The sequence below is a fragment of the Parasteatoda tepidariorum genome, chromosome 4 (assembly GCF_982258835.1).
Source record: "Parasteatoda tepidariorum strain Cologne lab strain chromosome 4, Ptep-v5.0, whole genome shotgun sequence".
In the NCBI taxonomy this organism is placed as follows: Eukaryota; Metazoa; Arthropoda; class Arachnida; order Araneae; family Theridiidae; genus Parasteatoda; species Parasteatoda tepidariorum.
This window is the reverse complement of record NC_141758.1, coordinates 75,517,100-75,536,646: the sequence shown is the minus strand read 5'-3', so window position 1 is coordinate 75,536,646 and position 19,547 is coordinate 75,517,100. Positions and strand designations below refer to the sequence as shown.

The 19,547-nt window shown below is 32.7% G+C and overlaps 1 protein-coding gene across 2 annotated transcripts in view; it reads right to left on the bottom strand.

Moving 5' to 3' along the window:
- Positions 1–19,547, bottom strand: part of LOC107444278 (uncharacterized) — a 684,996-nt gene that overhangs the window by 16,709 nt on the left and 648,740 nt on the right. For both annotated transcript variants that reach the window (XM_071182438.2, XM_071182439.2), the window contains 5 exons: positions 17,713–17,989; positions 11,881–11,980; positions 10,728–11,029; positions 7,260–7,647; positions 3,753–3,845 (listed from right to left, as the gene is read on the bottom strand). In XM_071182438.2, the coding sequence (XP_071038539.2) occupies positions 3,753–3,845; positions 7,260–7,647; positions 10,728–11,029; positions 11,881–11,980; positions 17,713–17,989 (1,160 nt within the window). The remainder of the gene's footprint in view (positions 1–3,752; positions 3,846–7,259; positions 7,648–10,727; positions 11,030–11,880; positions 11,981–17,712; positions 17,990–19,547) is intronic.

Genomic DNA, 19,547 nt, shown 5'->3' with positions numbered 1-19,547 from the left:
CTGTTGCTTTCCGAAATCTATGGCAATATTTCTGGGATGGCCCTAAGACTATTCACGCATTGAGACTTGCACTTAGTTCATGAAAATCTGATCATCCAAACAGAAGTTTTTCTGGATGATATCTTTTTTGAGGGACAATGTATTTACTTGCAATTCGATTATCCATCTAACATACATGTCGAATTCTCTACAAATGTCTTAATAAAAAATAAATTTTGCTTGCTAACAATCGATTTCATATTTAAATTATTTAGAAAGTTTAAGTTTCCTATCAGAAATATTGCTCAGTTAAATTTGAAATGTGATATTTTATGGAAAAAAAATTACTCAGGTGAACAAAAATGAAAAAATAAACATAAACTGATCCTCAAACTCATTAAAAAAATTAGTTCAATGATGAACTATATTATTTTACATCTTAATACGGTGCCAATTTGTTCCAATCTTAATACATTGCTAAAATGAACCTCGTTCGACTCACGTTGAACCACATTATCGTGTAATCAAATTTAAGAGTTACGATAGTATGATTAAATGTAACAAAATAAAGTTAAAGCACATTTGAACGATGTTACGGCACAAAAGGCTCCAAAATTTCAAACTGTATACATTAATAGTTATAGAGAGTACAATGAGGTTAAAGAAATTAGGTTAAAGAAATTATGGGGAGATTTCCGTATCGTGATCTGTGACCGAATAATCGTCAAGTCTTGACAACTTCCGGGCAGCGGCCCACGAGAAACAAGAACAAAAAAAAAAAATCACAGAAAGGGACTAACTTGAAGGGTATAACTGTTATCCAACCCCGGGCAAACCTCTACATGCTTTTATTTTTAAATTTTTCCCGTTTGAAATCAATTTGGCACCTAAGCGATTGTAGTTGGTGTAGCAGATCACGATACGGAAATATTCCCGAAATTATCATAGTTTAATAGTGGTGAAAAAAACATTTGTTGTGTTAAAAAAACTGAACAAAAATTAACTATTCCTTATAAATTCTTTATTTGCTCCATATGGTATGTTAAATAAAATTAAAATAAACACGAACTTACTCTTAGATGCTTTCTAATTCTGAACAACAAAAGAATTTGCACAAAAGCATTTTAATACAAATGCAATTTTATTTAATTATTCTTCCTAAAAACTAATATTCAGTCCTTTATGAACTATGCAATACCATCTAATGAGTTTTTTTCCACAGAAAAGCTTTTTTTCAATGCACGAATCAGTTCACTTCAGTTAATAACTGAAGAAAACAATTCTTAAAAACCGATGACGGAAGTGAAAGGAGTTCGTTAATTCGTTTTTCTTATGACTAAAACTGCTTTGACAGTTTAACGAGTTGAAATAGTCACTTGCATTGAAAAAGAGCAAAATGATTCTGAATTTTTTCGCACTTTTAAACTGGTTTTTACGATTTCTTTGGGGTAAAAAAAATTTATTCGGGAAAGTCGGATGTTTAAAAATAAAAATGGGACATTATTTAATGTTTCTAACGACTTTTTTCCGTTGAAATAAATCTAGTGGAAGTCCAAGAACAAGCCGATTCATTTTAGTTCCATGAAATTGAATCGGAGTGTTGAACAGAGTTAACGCACTTTACGTTAAATTAATTTTGTATTACAATAGCTTATTCTTAACAATTCTTTTTGTTAGAAAAAAAATGCAAATAGTGATTATATTCCATTAAGCAGTTACTGAACAGTAAGCTTTTCAGCCAACAGTCTTTTATATGAACTTTTTAAATGAAACAAAGCAAAATCATGTTATACATCATTAATAAAGTTCAATAATGTTAACATCAATATTTTTTGAAATTTCTTACTGTGCTTTGACTTGAGAGACAAAACTCCTACTTAACAAATGGAAAATTATTAAGTTTCAAGAACTTAAATTAAAAGTAATAAATAAATAGAGTAAAATAATAAAATAAATAGAATAAATATAACCATATTACTTAATAAATCAATAATTAATTAATAAATAATTAATTAATAAATAATTAATTAAATAATAATTAATTACATTATTAACAATTAATTAATAAATAATTAATTTATAAATAATAAAGATAAATGCTCGTTTAAAATTATCTTTTTCTATAAGTAGTTGAAACAAGAATTATACTAGCATCTAATGATGTGCAGCATGCAAAGTATATAAAACGGAATTAAAGGTTGTTATAAAAAAGTACCACTTCAAAAACCTTTGTATTGGATTGAGTGCAGCATCTCCCAAATCTATTTTACTGTCAAGTTTTAAACCATAATTCTGTTCAGTAATGTTTATTTAACTACAGAGTTTCAGTAAATATAACTTACAGTATATACAGTATATCAGATTTTTTTGTTACAGTATATCAGATGTTTTGGTTCCCTAAAATCCTACGAGAAAAATGACTTTTACGATATGAAAAACCGGCATTTTAAGTGCCGGTACTTTTTACAGTAGTCTTATCTGGAATTTTTTATAGTGTAGAGTTTCAATTGAGGCTCTACACTGTAAAAAATTCCAGATCCGTGTGCTCCATGGAAAAATCGAATATTATATTTCATGTGATTGATCATTGGTATTTTCTAAAAAGTGTAATTGAGCAATTTTATGTAAGATCACTTTTATGAAGTTGGTTTGTATTAATTATTTTGTTAACATTCGTTGTTTGAGTGATTTAGGCGTAGAACAAAGATTTCTCTTAAAATATATTTATTTATTTATTTCAAATGGCAGAGGTAATTGACATGAAAAAGCAAAAACATAGGAACAAAACAAGAAAGTAAAAAGTCATTTCCTTAGGAGCGCTCCTGCTTCCCAATATCGCTCGGTAGACGACGACCCGCGGAGGGCCCTGCAGCACAGGATGTGGCTGCCATCCAAAACAGCTTGGCTCATGCATAGAGAACAATAGGGATCAGGTGCCAGCCCTAAACGAAACAGGTGCGCGGCAAGGCAGTCATGTCCGGTATGTAGTCGAAACTGAGCCACCGCTTCGCGGCGCGGCCAGTCTGGAATGGTGTTCTGTCGAAGATCTCTCCACACTTTGGTTTTTACCCTTTCTGACAATTGTTGGTGGAAATCCCCATGGATTTTTGATCTAATAATCCTTTTTATCTTAAAATATATACGCTAGTATATATTTTAAGATAAAATAGCCTCTTAAAATATATACGCTAGTATAAATACAATTTGAAATTATTTTTCTTGTTTCCACCTTACCTTTTGAGTTTTTTTTTAATCAGATTAACCTCGAGTTTTTGTAATCTGTAGTGCATTTGACAGCCAATTTTGATAAAAATTGGAGCACTTCTGTAATTTGATTATCATTTAAAAAATCATTCAAAATGCCCGAATTATAACAGAATGTTAAGATTTAATAGCATGTTTAGGAATTATAGTGAAAATGTAATAAAATATTTTAGAACAATTAAAAAAAATATTGATCCATAGTAGTTTTTGCGATTAAATAGCAAATGCTTTACTAGAAAAAAAAATTTGTTTAGCTGCTTGTTTGAAATCATGGAACGTTTTAGTTCAAAAAAGCTCTCGAAACATATAAACTATTCTTCCATTTTATCTATGAAGCAAAATAATCTTTTATTTTACGTTTTTTTTCGATTCAATTTTCTTGAAATTTTTCATTTCAAAATTTTACTATTTTGGTTGTTTTCGAATTTCTAATATTTTTAACTCGTGTTATTTTAATCGTCGGGTACCTACTAGTAAAATAAAGCTGTTATATGGTTAAAATAGCTTACCTCGTGGTATTTTTGGATTTCTCCACGCTTCGAGCTCTTCTGAGTCTGTTATGTATATCCAAGAGGAAGATCTGTAACTTTCATTATGAACTCCTGAAAAAAAATTAAATTATTGACGCTTTCCTTTATTATTATTAACACAGAACAGATATTTTCTTACTTCATTTTTATAATATCGCCTTTGCGTTTAGGAGGATGGAATCTAGCAATCAAAAGTTTTAAAACTTTCTGAGTAGCTAGAGCATTGAAATCTCTGTTGGAGCTTCGTGCTTGAAGACAATGCTAGTTTCAATATTTTTCGAACCTCGACTTGCAGAATTTTCGTCACTTTAACTCTAAGTAGAATTTATGATCAATTGAAATTCCGAATCGTATATTTGAAAAAGTCGTCTATAGTATATCTGACATTCCAATGAGAAAATTCCATTCGTTTTTCTCTCATCCCACTCGAAAGGTTCGTTATAGAATTTTATAATGTCGACAGTGACGTTCCATCTGCTTCGAATTATCAGTATACAAAATTTCATAACTTTAAAATAAATAAAAATTTTTAGTTATGTAGAGAGAGATTCCGAAGCGTTGTTATTCTGTCCTTTATTAAATATACGGACTATAACGCATAAACTTTTTTGACTAGGATTCTAAAGGTATATATTGAAGAAGGTCATTGTGGAACCTCCCGAACATATTTTATTATAACATATAAGAGTCGCGGTGGCTAAGAGGGATTGAGCGCTCGCCTCCCAATGACCCAGGTACGAATCTCAGCGAAACAATTGCACCCAGAGTTGAAAGCTCAGGGGATTGAGTGTTCGCTTTCAAATGAGGGGAACAGGGTTCGAATCCAAGCGATTAGGGGTCGATAAGAATTCTGCACCAGGCTCGCACCGACCACAGTGCTGACGTAAAATATCCTCAGAGGTAGACTGATCATGAGTTAGAGTTCCCTTGCCGTCCGTCTAACCGTGGAAGGTTTTTTTTGGTTTTCCTTTCCATGTAATGCAAATGCGGGTTAGTTCAATCCAAAAGTCTCCTACGAGGGCAAATTTCTTCAATACTTGATCCAGGAATTCAATGGTCTTCTGGATTGGGTACAAAATGACAAGGCTGTGGAGTTGAACATTAGTAGTCGTAAACCCAAAAGTTAGGTAGAATTTTGTGTCTTATTTTTTAAAACATTTTGCAACGATCCTGTTTCCGTGACAGCAAATTCGAAGAATGATATTTTCGTGATAGCAAATTTAAAATATTTAAATTTTTTTATAAATAATTTAAGAAGATAATGGTTTCTTTTTTTCTATATCATTGATTATTATTAGAATTTACGAAAACTGAAAACCACAACCCAGCAATATTAAGATTATTTACTCCATTGTTTGATTTTAATAATTTATTGCAAATTTTAAAGGTATTTAACATTTCCAATTCGTTGAGAATCATTTTACTATTTAAGGCTCAACGAAGATGCAATAAGAAATTTAGCTTGTCAGGAATGATTCGAAACAGGATTAAGAAAGAAATTGATAGAGTCTGAACTCGTAGCGCGTGAGATTCCCTTAGAGCACAGCTAAGTTTGTAAATCCTCAAGAGAAAAATTTTTAGTTCTGCCTTCTTCAAAAAGAAGAGAAAGAGTTGGAATTATCAGGGACAGCAAGGGGATACCTCTGGGCGGCGCTTCCACCAGTTGGTGAGAAACTCCCAACTAAAAAAACGAAAAAGAAATCTAGTTGAAAATGCGCGAAAAATCAAGGAAGCGTAAAATTGCGAAAGCATCTTTTCTCTAGTTCTTACTTGGTAATCTAAAGTTTGGGCGAATGTAATGTGCAAGTTATCAAGGAAGTTCAGATTCGTAAGTATGCTGATTAGTCAGTTCAATTTCCAGGACAACAGTTAACAGTTGCGGTATTGCCTTAGTGCGGTATTTGGTTACACCGCACTTTTCCGATGAACAACGCAAGCTTTTCCAGATGAACAATACAAGCTTACTGATTAACGCCAGTTACGTGAATAAAGTCTTTTCTTACATTCAGGTTAATATATATATATATATATATATATATATATATATATATATATATATATATATATATATATATATATATATATATATATATATATATATATATATATATATATATATATATATATATATATATATATATATATATATATATATATATATATATATATATATATATATATATATATATATATATATATATATATATATATATATATATATATATATATATATATATATATATATATATATATTCTTGAAAAAATTATGTAATTTAATTTAATTTCTAGGATATAATATGTATAGAGATAGGAGACGAATAAACTATTTTTTATTAATTTCTTCAATACTTCTGGAAAAATGAAATTTTAACGAAAAACACCCGCATAAGCGTTTATTAATTTATTTACTTCCCTTTATTTTATTTATCAAGAATAGCCGCAGAGAAGAAAACGAATATCGAATTGGGGTATTCGTTTTTTTTTGTCGTATGCCTGTTTAGGCAGAGGGGGTGCGATTGTTCTTGTTTTTCAGTGGCGCCATCTGTGGCCAAAAATTCGACTTCTGCCACACCATTCATTCAACAACAAACCCGTTTATAGGGCGGGTCACACTCACACGCACAAAAGAGAAAGGACATAGAACACACAGAGAGAAAGAAACATCCATGCCTTGCCCGGGATTCGAACTCAGAACCATTCTGATGCAAGGACAGTACCCTGCCCCCTACACAGGCCGGTCGGCGGGTATTCGTTTGCACTTGATTAAAGTAATTTATTCGCTCTCCCTTCACATTTAGGCGTTATCACCCCCAATGCCATCTGCAATCGCCAAGTATTTTATCATGGATAGGATCTGCTTATACTCTCCCGCCGTCTGCCAAGTGCTGAAGTAAAATATTCTCAGCAGTAAAGCGATCATGGATTGGAATCCCCTTGCCGTCGGGCTAACCGTGGAAGGTCTTTGTGGTTTCCTCCTCCAGATACTGCAAATCCGGATAATTTCCATCATGAAGTGGTCAAGTTAAATTCCTTTGCTTCCTTCCTAAGTTAAATCCCTTTTCTTCTGGTTTGGGTTAAAATTGACAAGTCTGCAGAGTAGAACAGTGATATGGTTCACCTGACAACGGGTCTGCTGTTCAACTCAAGTTATAAAATAAAATAAAATGAATCGTATGAAAGAATACTTTGCTAATTTATAACATTTATTACCAGCTATATTATGCATGTGTTTCAAAAACAATTGTCTTCACAGAAGACGGAGAACACTATCCAAAAAGTAAAAACTCTAAGATGACTGATAGCTCTGGCCAAAAAGAAAAAGATAGTAACCCTTCACCTCCTCTCTCTTATTGGCTAGAGCTATCATTCATCTTGAGGCTTCTGCTTTTGGCTAGCGTTCCTCTTCTTTGGCGGAGTGAAATACCACATTCGTGTAATTTTTTAAAGTTTAGAGGGAAAATAAAACATTTAAACAAAACTAATTACCAGCATCTTCATCATCTTCAGGATATAAGTCTATTTCTGGCGCCGCGCTTTCCGAAGACCAGGATCTTGGCATATGACAGTGACTTCCTCCATAAGGGCCTACGTTGTATCGACTATGAGCACTGTATCCAACAGGAGCTACTGTGTCTCTGTAGCTTCGTGGCTGCCTGTACATCATGGCGTGATGGTGTGGTGTGGGCATGTCCCAAAATCTCGGATAATTCCTGTCCCAATCAGCTGGTGCAGAAAGGGGTGGATGAGCCAGTTTTTCGCCGCAGTGAGAACACAGAGGTCCTCGGCCTGGATAGCGTACCCCAGATTCATCATCACTTAGTTTGAATTCGGGACTTCTACTTTTGGATCTTGCCGCTCTTTCCAGGCGTGAAAACTGAATTGTGATTTAAAACAATTGTTGAATATTTATTTGCAAACTTATACTAGAATAATATAATATTTATGGGAAAACTGAATTTGTTTTACTGCAGAGAAAAGAGTTATCTCTTTCTGTATATATATATATATATATATATATATATATATATATATATATATATATATATATATATATATATATATATATATATATATATATATATATATATATATATATATATATATATATATATATATATATATATATATATATGTATGTATAGTCTCCAGCCAAATTATTAGACGCACTATAAGATTCTATGCAAAATCTTAATTATCAGGTGATACTATACGGCTTTATTGTTCTTACACGACTGAAACCGGTTTGCACTTGTTTACGCTCGGGTATCAATTGCTTAACATTGTAATGCATTACATTGCAAATAAATGCAAATAGGAATTATATAAAAAATCTCCTGAATAAAAACCCATTTCATGTATGTTTAAGTATAAAAGTATTGCATATAAACTCGTGCAAAACATATGATTATTAAAAAACTACAGTGCGTCTAATAATTTGGTCTAATTATCATAATATATTAATATAATACCTGACATAATAAGTATTCTACACTTATATAATTTATCGTCTAATTTATCTAAACGTCGAATTTATATTATATATCGTCTAATTTAAACAATTTAGCAAGTGCAAACAGGTTTCAGTCGAGAAAAAAGAATAAAGCTGTATAGTATCAACTGATAATTAAGATTTTACATCGAATCTTAGAGTGCGTCTAATAAGTTGGCCATGGACTATATATGTAAGTGTAAGACATTGATAGTTTCATATAGCAAATTTATTCAGATTGACTAAAATATCACTTTAAAATTGTTTTTCAACAAATTCTTGGAATCGACGACTTGAAATTGACGTTTCTAGAATACAACAATTGGTTAATAAATATGGGTCGGTGATTTATTTTATAATACTAGTTTTCTAAAAGTTATTCTGCATTATTTATAGTTTATATAACAGTGCAACTGATCTAAAAATGAAACGAAGAAAGAAATAGATCTAAGTTTAACGTATTTTTACAACGTTATCATGCATGGAATGGGAAAATGTAAACACGTTATACAGTCAATTCGCTATAACTCGAAGTACGATAACTCGAATATTACTATAACTCGATTTTTTTATGAGCTCCCGACCCTTTTATCTTCAATTTCATGTTAATTATTCTCGATTACTCGAATTTTACTCCCTTTAACTCGATTTTTTTTGGATCCTTTAAAGCAAGAAAAAAAACCTAGGAGCTGATATCTTGCCCCTTCCTTTGCAACACACACACAATGTCTTTCGCACTCTTCGTGGAGAAGATAAAGCTGTCCCTCTTGAAGTATGTGAACAGTGGTTAAATGAAACGTTACCTAATTTACTTCAAGGATACAGTTAAAATGATGTTTTCAATATTGATGAAATGGGTTTATTTTATAAATATCTTCCAAATAAGACTATGATGTTTAAGGATGAAAACTGCTCAGTGGGTATGAAATGAGCAAGGAACGTTTGACTGTCCTAGTTGGAGGAAATGCGTCTGGGACAGAGAAATTGCCCTTACTTGTTTATCGGAAAAAACCGAAATCCCCGATGTTTCAAGAATGTAAAAACGTATCCTTTGGATTACAAGTCTAACAAAAAGTTTTGGATGACGTCAGTTTTATTTGAAGACTATGTAAGAAAATTGGATCGGAAATTCTTCGCTAAAAAAAGAAAAGTGATACTCTTTATGGATAAATGCACAGCACATAGTGATCTACCAAATTTGAAAGCAGTAAACTTGCAGTTTCTCCCGCCAAACACCACAGCAAAGTTGCAGCCAAAGGACCAGGGTATCATAAAGTGCTTCAAACAGTCTTATCGTAAATGGCTTGTCAGAAAAATGATTAATAAGCATTATGTAAATAATCCGACAATATTTTGAAAGTCCAAAACCGATACTAACGGTAAGTTGAACTTCCGATGTGTCGAAGTTTTTCGTCAGTCCTATCAGATTCGAATTATCGCGAATTCACTGTATGTAATATTTAAAAATATTGCTCGATAAGATTATGACATTAAAGAACTTGTGTAAGCTTGCTTTATTTAAGGCATTTTTATGTAAATCGGTAGCTTTTGCTATGGTAATTTATTTATAGCTAGTTTAAATATAAGGGGATAGGTTATAATATAATTTATTTATTTCATGGGACAGTTTAGTATCGCGATTTTGTAAAGTGCACGTCAACAACAAACTCAAAAAATATTATTGAAAAAAAATGTAGCATAGCTTTGTTTTTCATATGTTTCAATATTATTATTCAACATTGAAAAAAGTTCTTTTCCTTCAGGAATTTATGAATTGTTTAGCAATTGAGAACCGGACACATAGCGTAAAAATGTTTTTTTTTAAAATAAAATTATTGATTTAACATAGGAATGTAAGGAAAATTATACATTCCTACATTCAAATGAATACTTAACACGCCGAACTAGTTCCACGGTGGTCTGATCGTAAGACACTGTTGTATGTAGATAACCGGAGTCAAGCATCATAGGATGCTGTCAGTGTGTGGGTGTTGGATCACCGTGATCAGACTACGAAGTGTCCAAGTGCATGCGGTATCGGTCCTCGCTAAACTGCTCTAACGTACAGTGCTTGACTTCGTGAGTAGATCATTAGACTACCAAAGCGGAGGAGTCATGCCCTTCAGAGAGAATAAAATTGCGATGGCACGTCTTCGGATCATCTGGCGAGATCATTCCCAGACCTTCGACAATAGCCCATTGTGCAACTCTAGTGCGACGTAAATAAGCAACTACAATTACGACAACCACAATACTTAACGGAATTATAAATCTGACATATTTATACGAACCTAAAAAATAATTGTAGGATATAAAATAACAGTTTTGATTGCTATTTCAAGACTTTTCTCCTTGGAACAGTTTATAGATAATTTTTCAATTCATTCATTTTATATCAAACGTTAATAAAAAAAGTAAAGGAATAAAATAAAACTGAGAAACGTTATAAAAAATGTCTGTCTGACCTGAAGTGCTGAAACATGCTCTCTAGGTTCAGATCTATTTCGTATTCTATCTTTTTTCCTTCTTCCTTCTTGCCTGGGTTCTTCTATATGTCTTTGTTTGGGTATGGCTCCCTCACTGAACCAGGTGGACAATGGCTGTGTTGGACTGTGCTGCCTTTCCCATGATGTGTCCGAGTCCTTAGGAGCCTTGTGACTTACCGAGGAGGAGGAGACTGTCATAGAAGTCAGTTTTTCGGATAAATCGCTACTGGCACTGTAGAGAGGAGATGATGCACCGTGTCTTTCTGGATCACTTTTCGAGTCTGAAAAGAAAAGAATTCCATTTCGAAAATAAGATTTTGAATGGAAAAAAAGATAATGCAACGTAAGTTTCCTTTACCAGTCTGTCAATTTGAGTACACTAATAACTGCCCTTAAATCACCTAGTTCCTCATTAACAAATAATAATTAATAATCTATACTATAAAACTAATTTAGATAAATTAGTTTTATAGTTGTGCATCAAAATTATTGGATTATTTTAAGCAATTGCTGAGATAGAGGAATACTTTCGTTTCCCCATATTCAGGGTTTCAAATTTTTGATTGATTTCTTACCTAAATTAATAGGTCCATATTTTCTATATGGCCCTTTCCCTTCATATTTGAGGGTCAATAATTAAAATTCGTCATAAAAAGAATTGTTTATTTGAAGAAAGAAGGTATTTGCTTCTGGTTTTTGCTTGCATATCGTCTGCATAAATATTATAGCATATTTAAGGTAAGTCTCAAAAATCATCAAGACATAGAAGTAGAGCTACGGAGGGGGGCTAGCACGTATCTATCAATAATTTTCAAATATTTTAAAGTTATTTTCTTAGCTTTAGATAGGCTATTTTTATATAGTTAGAAATTCAAGATACCTTATATGTATTTTAGCTATATAATTGCATAATCCTAGTACACGAAAATCAAATCATTAGATCAAAGGTTTACAAGGTGCTCAGTTTGTTTTCTATTTTGAGCACTGTACCTCACTTCCGTAAAGCAAGATTTTACTAAATTCATAAAGTGTCTCTTCTATAAAGTGTTTTCATTAATTACATTCTTTTTTGCAGAAAGTAGTAGCAAAGCTTTTTGCGAAACACACAAGATATTCAGTAAGAATAACTTACGTTTCCCCAATAGATCTTCGTCTGTTGGTTGCGGCGTTTTAGATGACTTGCTATCCTTATAGCTTTCACTAGCTGATTCACTTTCAGTTCTTATTTTATCCTAGGAACGAAAAAAAAGACAGTTTAAACCTGATCACACAATTTTATTTGAAAGGAAATAAATTCCAGCAGCTTATACCTCAATTCATACAGTTTGTTAATTTTTAAAAAAGTAACTATGGTAAGTAATTGGTTAAGTACCCCAAACCATTTTACTTTATTTTTTAACCGGCGTTGAAGAGCTAACCCAATTCTGAGTTTACTTCTACCAATGTTCAACTCCGTAGTCCTGTAACTTGGAAATCAACACAGAAGACAAGGGAATTCTTGGATCACTCATTGGTGCAAATTACCCTTCATGGAGGACTTTTTGATAAAACTAACCCAGAATTTGCGTTACACGGAGAGAAAAGCAACGAGAACCTCCCTTGGTTAGACTAATCGTAAGGGAAGTCTAACCCATGATCCGTTTACTATTGAGGATATTTTAAGTCAACACTGTGTTCGACGCAAGCTGAGAGTAGAATTAGTGTTAACCATCCACGGCTGGAATTCAAACCTGGGTCACTACATTGAAGGCGAACGCTCTATCACCTGATCCATCTCACCTCACTTCAGGCCATGCGGACTCATTCTCAAAATTTGGTGCAATGCCCGCAAGAGAGTTCGAAGTAATTGTGAATTCATTGGCACAAAGCCCCGAGTTATGTTCGATTAAAAAACTCACAAATGATCCGAAAGAAGCTTTCTAGTGAGCGGAAGATCCATTTTCAATCCATCATCCACAAACGACTTGGCCACTTTTTGGTCTTTCTCCTTTTCTGCTGCCCTGAACTCTCCAATCAGAAACTTGTTTAACTTTAAATGTTTCGGGTTTATGTAGAACATAACCAACCCATTTCCATCAATGTTTTTTATATTCCAGATAAATCGTTTTCAGAAAGATGGATCAAAACGATTTCAGTTTCCATAACAAGTAGGTTTTTACGAGGTGGGGTTGACCTTATGCTCAACCTCCAATCTGGAGGGCCAGGGTGCTACTCTTAGTTTGATGTCTCCCCACTGACCTGCCCAGTTTGGGAAGTTGTAATTAAGAATCAACAACTTTTAATTAAAATATCTATTTATCAATCACTATCATTGCTAATAGTCTAAATTTGGAGATAAATGAAGAAAAAAAAAGATTTTTCATAAATACACTGGTGGACAAAATTAAGAGATGGAAGGCATTTTCGCACATTTCTAAGACGCTATATTCTTCTATGTCGCACATTTCTATGACGCTATTTCTGGACGGCTATTGATATGGAGGGAACCTGGAACCGGATACCATCTCAGCAACATTATCGAACGGGACCATTATGCTGGTGGGGGACATGCTTTGGGCAGGGACCATGCAAGATACCCTCACATCACTCAATGTGTTTAACAATTGTTCCATGAATGCTCAGAGGTACAGGCAGGAGGTCCTAGAGCTCTATGTGCGTCTTTTCAGGGGCGCTGCTGGCCCTGAGTTAATTTTTATGGACGACAATGCGCGACCACATAGGGCTCTCATGGTTGATGAGTATCTGGAAAGCGAGGATATTCAACGAATGGATTGACCAGCCAAATCCCCTGACCTGAATCCTATTGAACATGCTTGGGGTGCTTTTGGGAGAGTTATTGCGATGCGCCAACCTCCCCCCAGAACCGTTTTGGAGTTAAAAATTGCTCTGGTGGAAGATTGGGAGGGTCTTCCACAAGTCCTCCTTAACTCCCTTATTAACAGCATGCATACTCGTTGTGCATGCTGTCTGTCTGTCAGGGGTGACCATGCACCATACTAAAGGTAACACACACTGCACAAGTCTCACTTTTACTGTCATCTTTTATTCTTAAGTTCAAACTACATTGTATTTATTAGCAATAGGTCTTGCCAGTGAACGGCACTTTCATTTTTGTTCTGCATACTTTATTATCATGGAATAAGCTATATCCATACCAAATTTCATTTATTTATGTTCAGTATTTTTTGACATATTTCGGAAAATGTCTTCCATCTCTTAATTTTGTCCACCAGTGTATTTTCACTCATTCACCGAAGCGTTTATAAATTCGACATTAATTATTTCGGTTTTTAATGGTAATCTATATGCAGATATGTATATAAGCATATAGAAATTACATTATATTTTCGAGACATTGAGATCTGAAAAATTCGCAAAGACGTTTGTTACGCATAACATTAATGCTAAATTTCAATTTACGTGTCAGCCTTAAATTCAGTATCATTAATATCAATCACTTTTACTTCAGCAATAAAAAAGAGGATGTAATTAATTTCCTTTATGAACATAGATATTTTTTTTCTAGATTTTTTAAAACATCAATTTTTTTAAACAAGAGCAAAAAAAACTAACATTAAAAGTAGTTTAAGTGAAGGATTATAAAAGCTAAATTAATATCTGCTGAGCGTATAAATTCCTTCAAAATACAAAAATAAAATTGACGCGAATATTTTTGCCGTCATGAAAAGAATAAAAAGAGTGAATAATTTTTTTAAATGAAAGCCCAAATTTCAAGCTTTTTTTTGTTGAATTTCGGAATTGTAAAATATTTGACCAAGACTTTTTTTTCATTCACAGAGTAAACTGAATTGATTAGTTTTAAAAATCGATAGCTACTGTATTTATAAAATTTTTATGGTGAGATGTAGTTTTAAATGAATCACTCTTCACAAAAAGTTTACTTTTTTGCATAAAAACTCTGAATCACATTATGCATCATTTAATTAATATTGAAAGCAGATTTTTTAATTTATGATGATTGATTAATTAGAGAAATATTCTTATTACATTATATTATTACTGTTCAAGCACGTATGCACAAAAATGACGTCCTTTTTTAAAAAATTTCAATAATTTCACAGATGTTTAAAATTGCGTGATACCAATATTTACAATTTTTAAAAAATATTTGTGGTTTTAATGTTCTCTTAAAATTTCTTTTTTTTTTAAAAAAAAATCGAAATATTTATAATTATAATAAGAAATATTAGGAGAGTTAGAGTTCACATGTCAGGATATTGTATAATAAATAGATAAAAATGAGAGAAATTAATGATTTAACTGAAAATGATGCTTGATGCGTTTTCTTAATCATTTTTAACAACTTTTTAAAACTTTAACTTTTCTATTTATACTGTTGGATATTATACTGTTGGTAATATGCCACTTGCATTCCTTCCGGGCACTTCAGAAGGAAATGTAAAGAGCAGAATGGTATTTATTGGGTATTTTTATTATGGTGGAAAGAGGGAAATTAAGAAGATCCAGAGAAATCAGCACCAATAGTTATCACCTTTGGCAGAAATAACAGCCTTTATCCACCTAGAGAAGCACTCAAAACGATATTTCTTGGAATTTTCGGGGACCTCAGTCAATACAGTTTCAGACTATGCCATAGCTGATATACTATATTAATTGATGAGTGGTGAAGTGTCATTCACACAGCAATCATTAACTTTTCGCGTTAAGTTGTTCAAAGATCCGGAGAATGAGCTGGTTATGGGGCCCATCAGACATCTTTTGGATTAAAAAAAGCCCCGATAGTAGCATGCAACATGCAGTCGTGCATTATCTTGCTGGAAAATAGCGTCGGAAAGAACTCGGTAGGGCAGAGCCACGGAATTTAATACGCTGTAAATGTAACGGCTAGAAATCTAAATGAATTCGAACAATAAATGAATAACTCACATCTTCGATTGCACCCATGCAATCACTGTTGGTGATGACAAGTACTGCGATGTCGAATACAAGTTGGCAATGTACGCTCTTCCTGATTTCGCCAGATACGGATGTGCCCTTGATAGTTTTGCATATAGGCGTAGTATTTGTCGGCAAAGATGACGTGCCGCCATTAATGTGTCCAAGTTGACAACTGATCCCACCACTGAAGGTGCTTTTGAGTTTCAAGAGTAGCAGAAGCCTTGATTATCAATACCGTTGATTATCCATTAAGCTGCAAACGTTTACTGTTTGAGTTGTCCTATAAACGACTCCATTTCTTTTCTGGTGATTCTCAATGACGTTGTGAAACCCCTTGTGGTCACGTGGATAAGACGCCTGCTTTCTTGTTTATTAAAAAAGGAGGGACAAAGGCTAAATCTTGCTACGTTCCGAATGACTGTCCCGAAACCATCGAGTCCATATTCTGTGAAAAGTTGAAGGATATCGGCCAAAGCGAACAGTGGCAATGCAATATCGTAAACCACAAGTCCGGTTGGTTGTGATCTTTAATCAATGTCAGACACGAACAGGTAGGATATGGAGTTATACCACTTTTAAACTAAGCGACGGATATGGCTTTTCAGTTTCCAAATATGTTTTTTTTCTGTTTACCTACGGATATCTACCTTCTAGAAGATGAGAATTTTTAAAATAAGCACGCACACAGTTTATTTCACAAACACGTTCAAGAAAATAATATCATAGCATTCGGTTTAAATTTTGAGAGAGAATTTTTTTAAAAATATGGATTGATAAAGGGAAAAAATGACAATTCAAGTAATAAATTGGAGGTTAATATGATTAAAAAAAAATAGCGGATACACAATCATATGGTTTAAAAAGATAAAAGAAAACACGTAAAAGCCCCAAAAAGTAATATAAGTTTCGTTTGGAATCCTGTTAACTTTGGAATGCAAAAAAGTAAACAAATCGATGCTGTTCTTTAGCTTTCTTTACCTGTTTTTCTCCTTCCAGTTATAGAACTTTTCTTGAAGAACTATCTAGCATTAATTTAATGTGGAAAAAGCTGTCGTATGATCGCAATGAAATAATTCAAAAGAGACAAAAAGGCATCACATCAAAGCCTAAAAAGTGAGTCAAGTTTCCTTTCTATAAGCCTGTAAACTTTAGAAGGAATTAAAGTAAATTAATCAAAATAGTTCTTAAGTTCCTCTTTATTTTTTGTTCACTTCGCAGCTCTAGAATTCTTGCCTAAAAATTGTCTGATTTTGGCTCAATATGAGCAAAGTTATTGGAATCATTATCTGTACTGGGTCCGTTGTCCAAAGCAACGCTGCGCTATGTTGTGCTGTTGTTTCCGATCGAACGTTTTCTAAAGAAGATGGTCATTTAGGGAGCTATCCCACTCTGCTAGTTTCTACTTAATCTGCTTCACTGTCCCATAAGAGGTTTTTCAAAAAAATATCATCACTATGCCAAAATGTCGATCCATTCTTCCTATCCCTTTCGTAGAAAACATTTTGAAGTATTGGAGCGATGCAAAATACAACGAAATCTTTAGATAAACAGTGGAACACTACTGTTAGAAAATGAAGAATCTTGCTTACACTTCTCTTTGGAAATGCCATCACATTCAAACTACAATAGATGATGAAGTTGCCTAACAGTAATGGCACTAACTCTCAGTGCTCACTGTAGTTGAACTTATGAATATATAGCGCCATATGCCATATTTTATCTTTTGTTTGCGCCAGTTTTCCCTACTTCTAATTTATTTAATAAATAGGCCCAGGAAAATAACATCATAAATTTCAGATAAAAATTTTACGAGAAAAAGAATTCCATAATGCGGAACGATGAAATGTAACTAAATAATAACATTTCAAATCAGAATTGAGGAGGACTAAAAATAGCAGGAACATAATCAAATAATCCAAAAAGATAAAAAAAAAAAAAAGAAATCACGTCCAAGTCCCAAAAGTAATTCAGGTTCCTTTTTTGGAAGCCTGTCAACTTTGGAATGCAAAGAAAAAGAGTAAATAAATCGATAGAGAGTCCTTACCTCCTTCTCTCTTCCCAGCTCCAGAACTCTTCCAGAAGAACTCTCTGACCTTGGTTCAATATGAGCAAAGCTATTGTAGGAGTCGTTCTCGGTAATGGATCCGTTGTCCAAAACAAAGCTGCCCGACGTTGTGCTGTCTGGTGTTGTTGTTTCCGATGGAATGTATTCCGATGAGGATGATCTTTTAGAGGACAATCCTCCTCTGGCAGTTTCGAAGTGACTTTGGCGATCTTCGGAGAGCGAAGAGGCTTCTGATGCTTTGCGATCTGACTTCTTTCTATGGCAAAGACAGAACGCTATTTAAACATGGTAAATAAAAAAGAGTAGAAATGTTTTTTTTTCTTTTTAATTTCAAGCACTGTTGTACAAAATATCTTTACCAGACGTTTTATTGGAATAGTTTTAAAAGGGTTAGATATAGTTCAGGATTTTTAAAAGATTCCTAATCTTTCTTTTTTTCTGAAAAGGTGCAGTAAGCATTTATGAGGTACATAAATTTTAATGAACAATAGAAATATCTAATTCTTCAAATAATGAATATTTGCGCAGCCCCTCATAGTTCATTGAATGCACTCAGAAAACTTCAAAAAGGTTTTTCTTGACTTTTCATTTTTCAAGCCTGGTATTCTCATAAATCGAATGAGTTTTCTCCTATTGTCTGCAAAAATAACAAGAAATATAAAATTTTATTTTTCAAAGTCAATTCCTACTTGGGTTAACAAAGAAAAATTTTTGTTTTAGTTACTTTTTATTAAATAATTACAATTAATATAAATATGTATATACATATTTACACATTATTATTATAATTATATGTAATTTATATCCTGCTAAATATCTTTTATAAGAAATTTTTTTCCTCTTATATAAAACTAACATTGATTAATTAAATTTAATTAATGAATTTATATTTGAAAAAAAAACTGTATTAACATCTAATGTCATTCACCACATGCTTAAAAAATGCATTTGAACTTCAGGGGCTGAATAAAAAGTATTTTATCAACGATTTAAAACTTGAACGAGATATATAAATATATATATATATATATATATATATATATATATATATATATATATATATATATATATATATATATATATATATATATATATATATATATATATATATATATATATATATATATATATATGTATATATAGCTGTATATATATATATATACAGCTGTATGATATAAGAATGTATAATAGTTTTGCACTTTGTGGATAAAGGATTTCAGTTTTATCATTGTTAGCATATGATATAAACATAATATTGAAGATATTGGTACATTTTATATTTTATCTCTAAGGATTAGATTGAGGATAAAGAGTGGTTAAAAAGGGGATAGGCTTAAATTTTGCTCACTAGACAAGGAAGGTATTGCTTCTTACGTAATTCTTACGTTAAATCAACCCCCCAAAATATAAAAATTCAGTTGATATACTAATATATACTAATATAACATACTAATATAGATATACTAATATTTTTGCAGTAATGAGGATTTTATGTATAAAAATTGCAATTTTTGACTCTTCTCTTACAAATTGAAACAAATAGTTTTATAAACTTTGTTTTATTTTATTCGATTACGTGTAAGAAAATACCTTGAGAACAATACCTCATTTACCTAGATAACTACGTAAGCGCATGATGATTGCAATAATGTTTTTTTTTTTAATGGCGGGCACTTGGAACTATTGTCCATTGGCCACAGAAAGTGCCAGAACTGCTAACTCTCTTTTCGTTACCCAGTGGGCACCTATGGCGAAGCCACGGCGGTGGAGCAGCGTAGCCCACGTCACACTACCACAACCCGTTTATAGGGCGG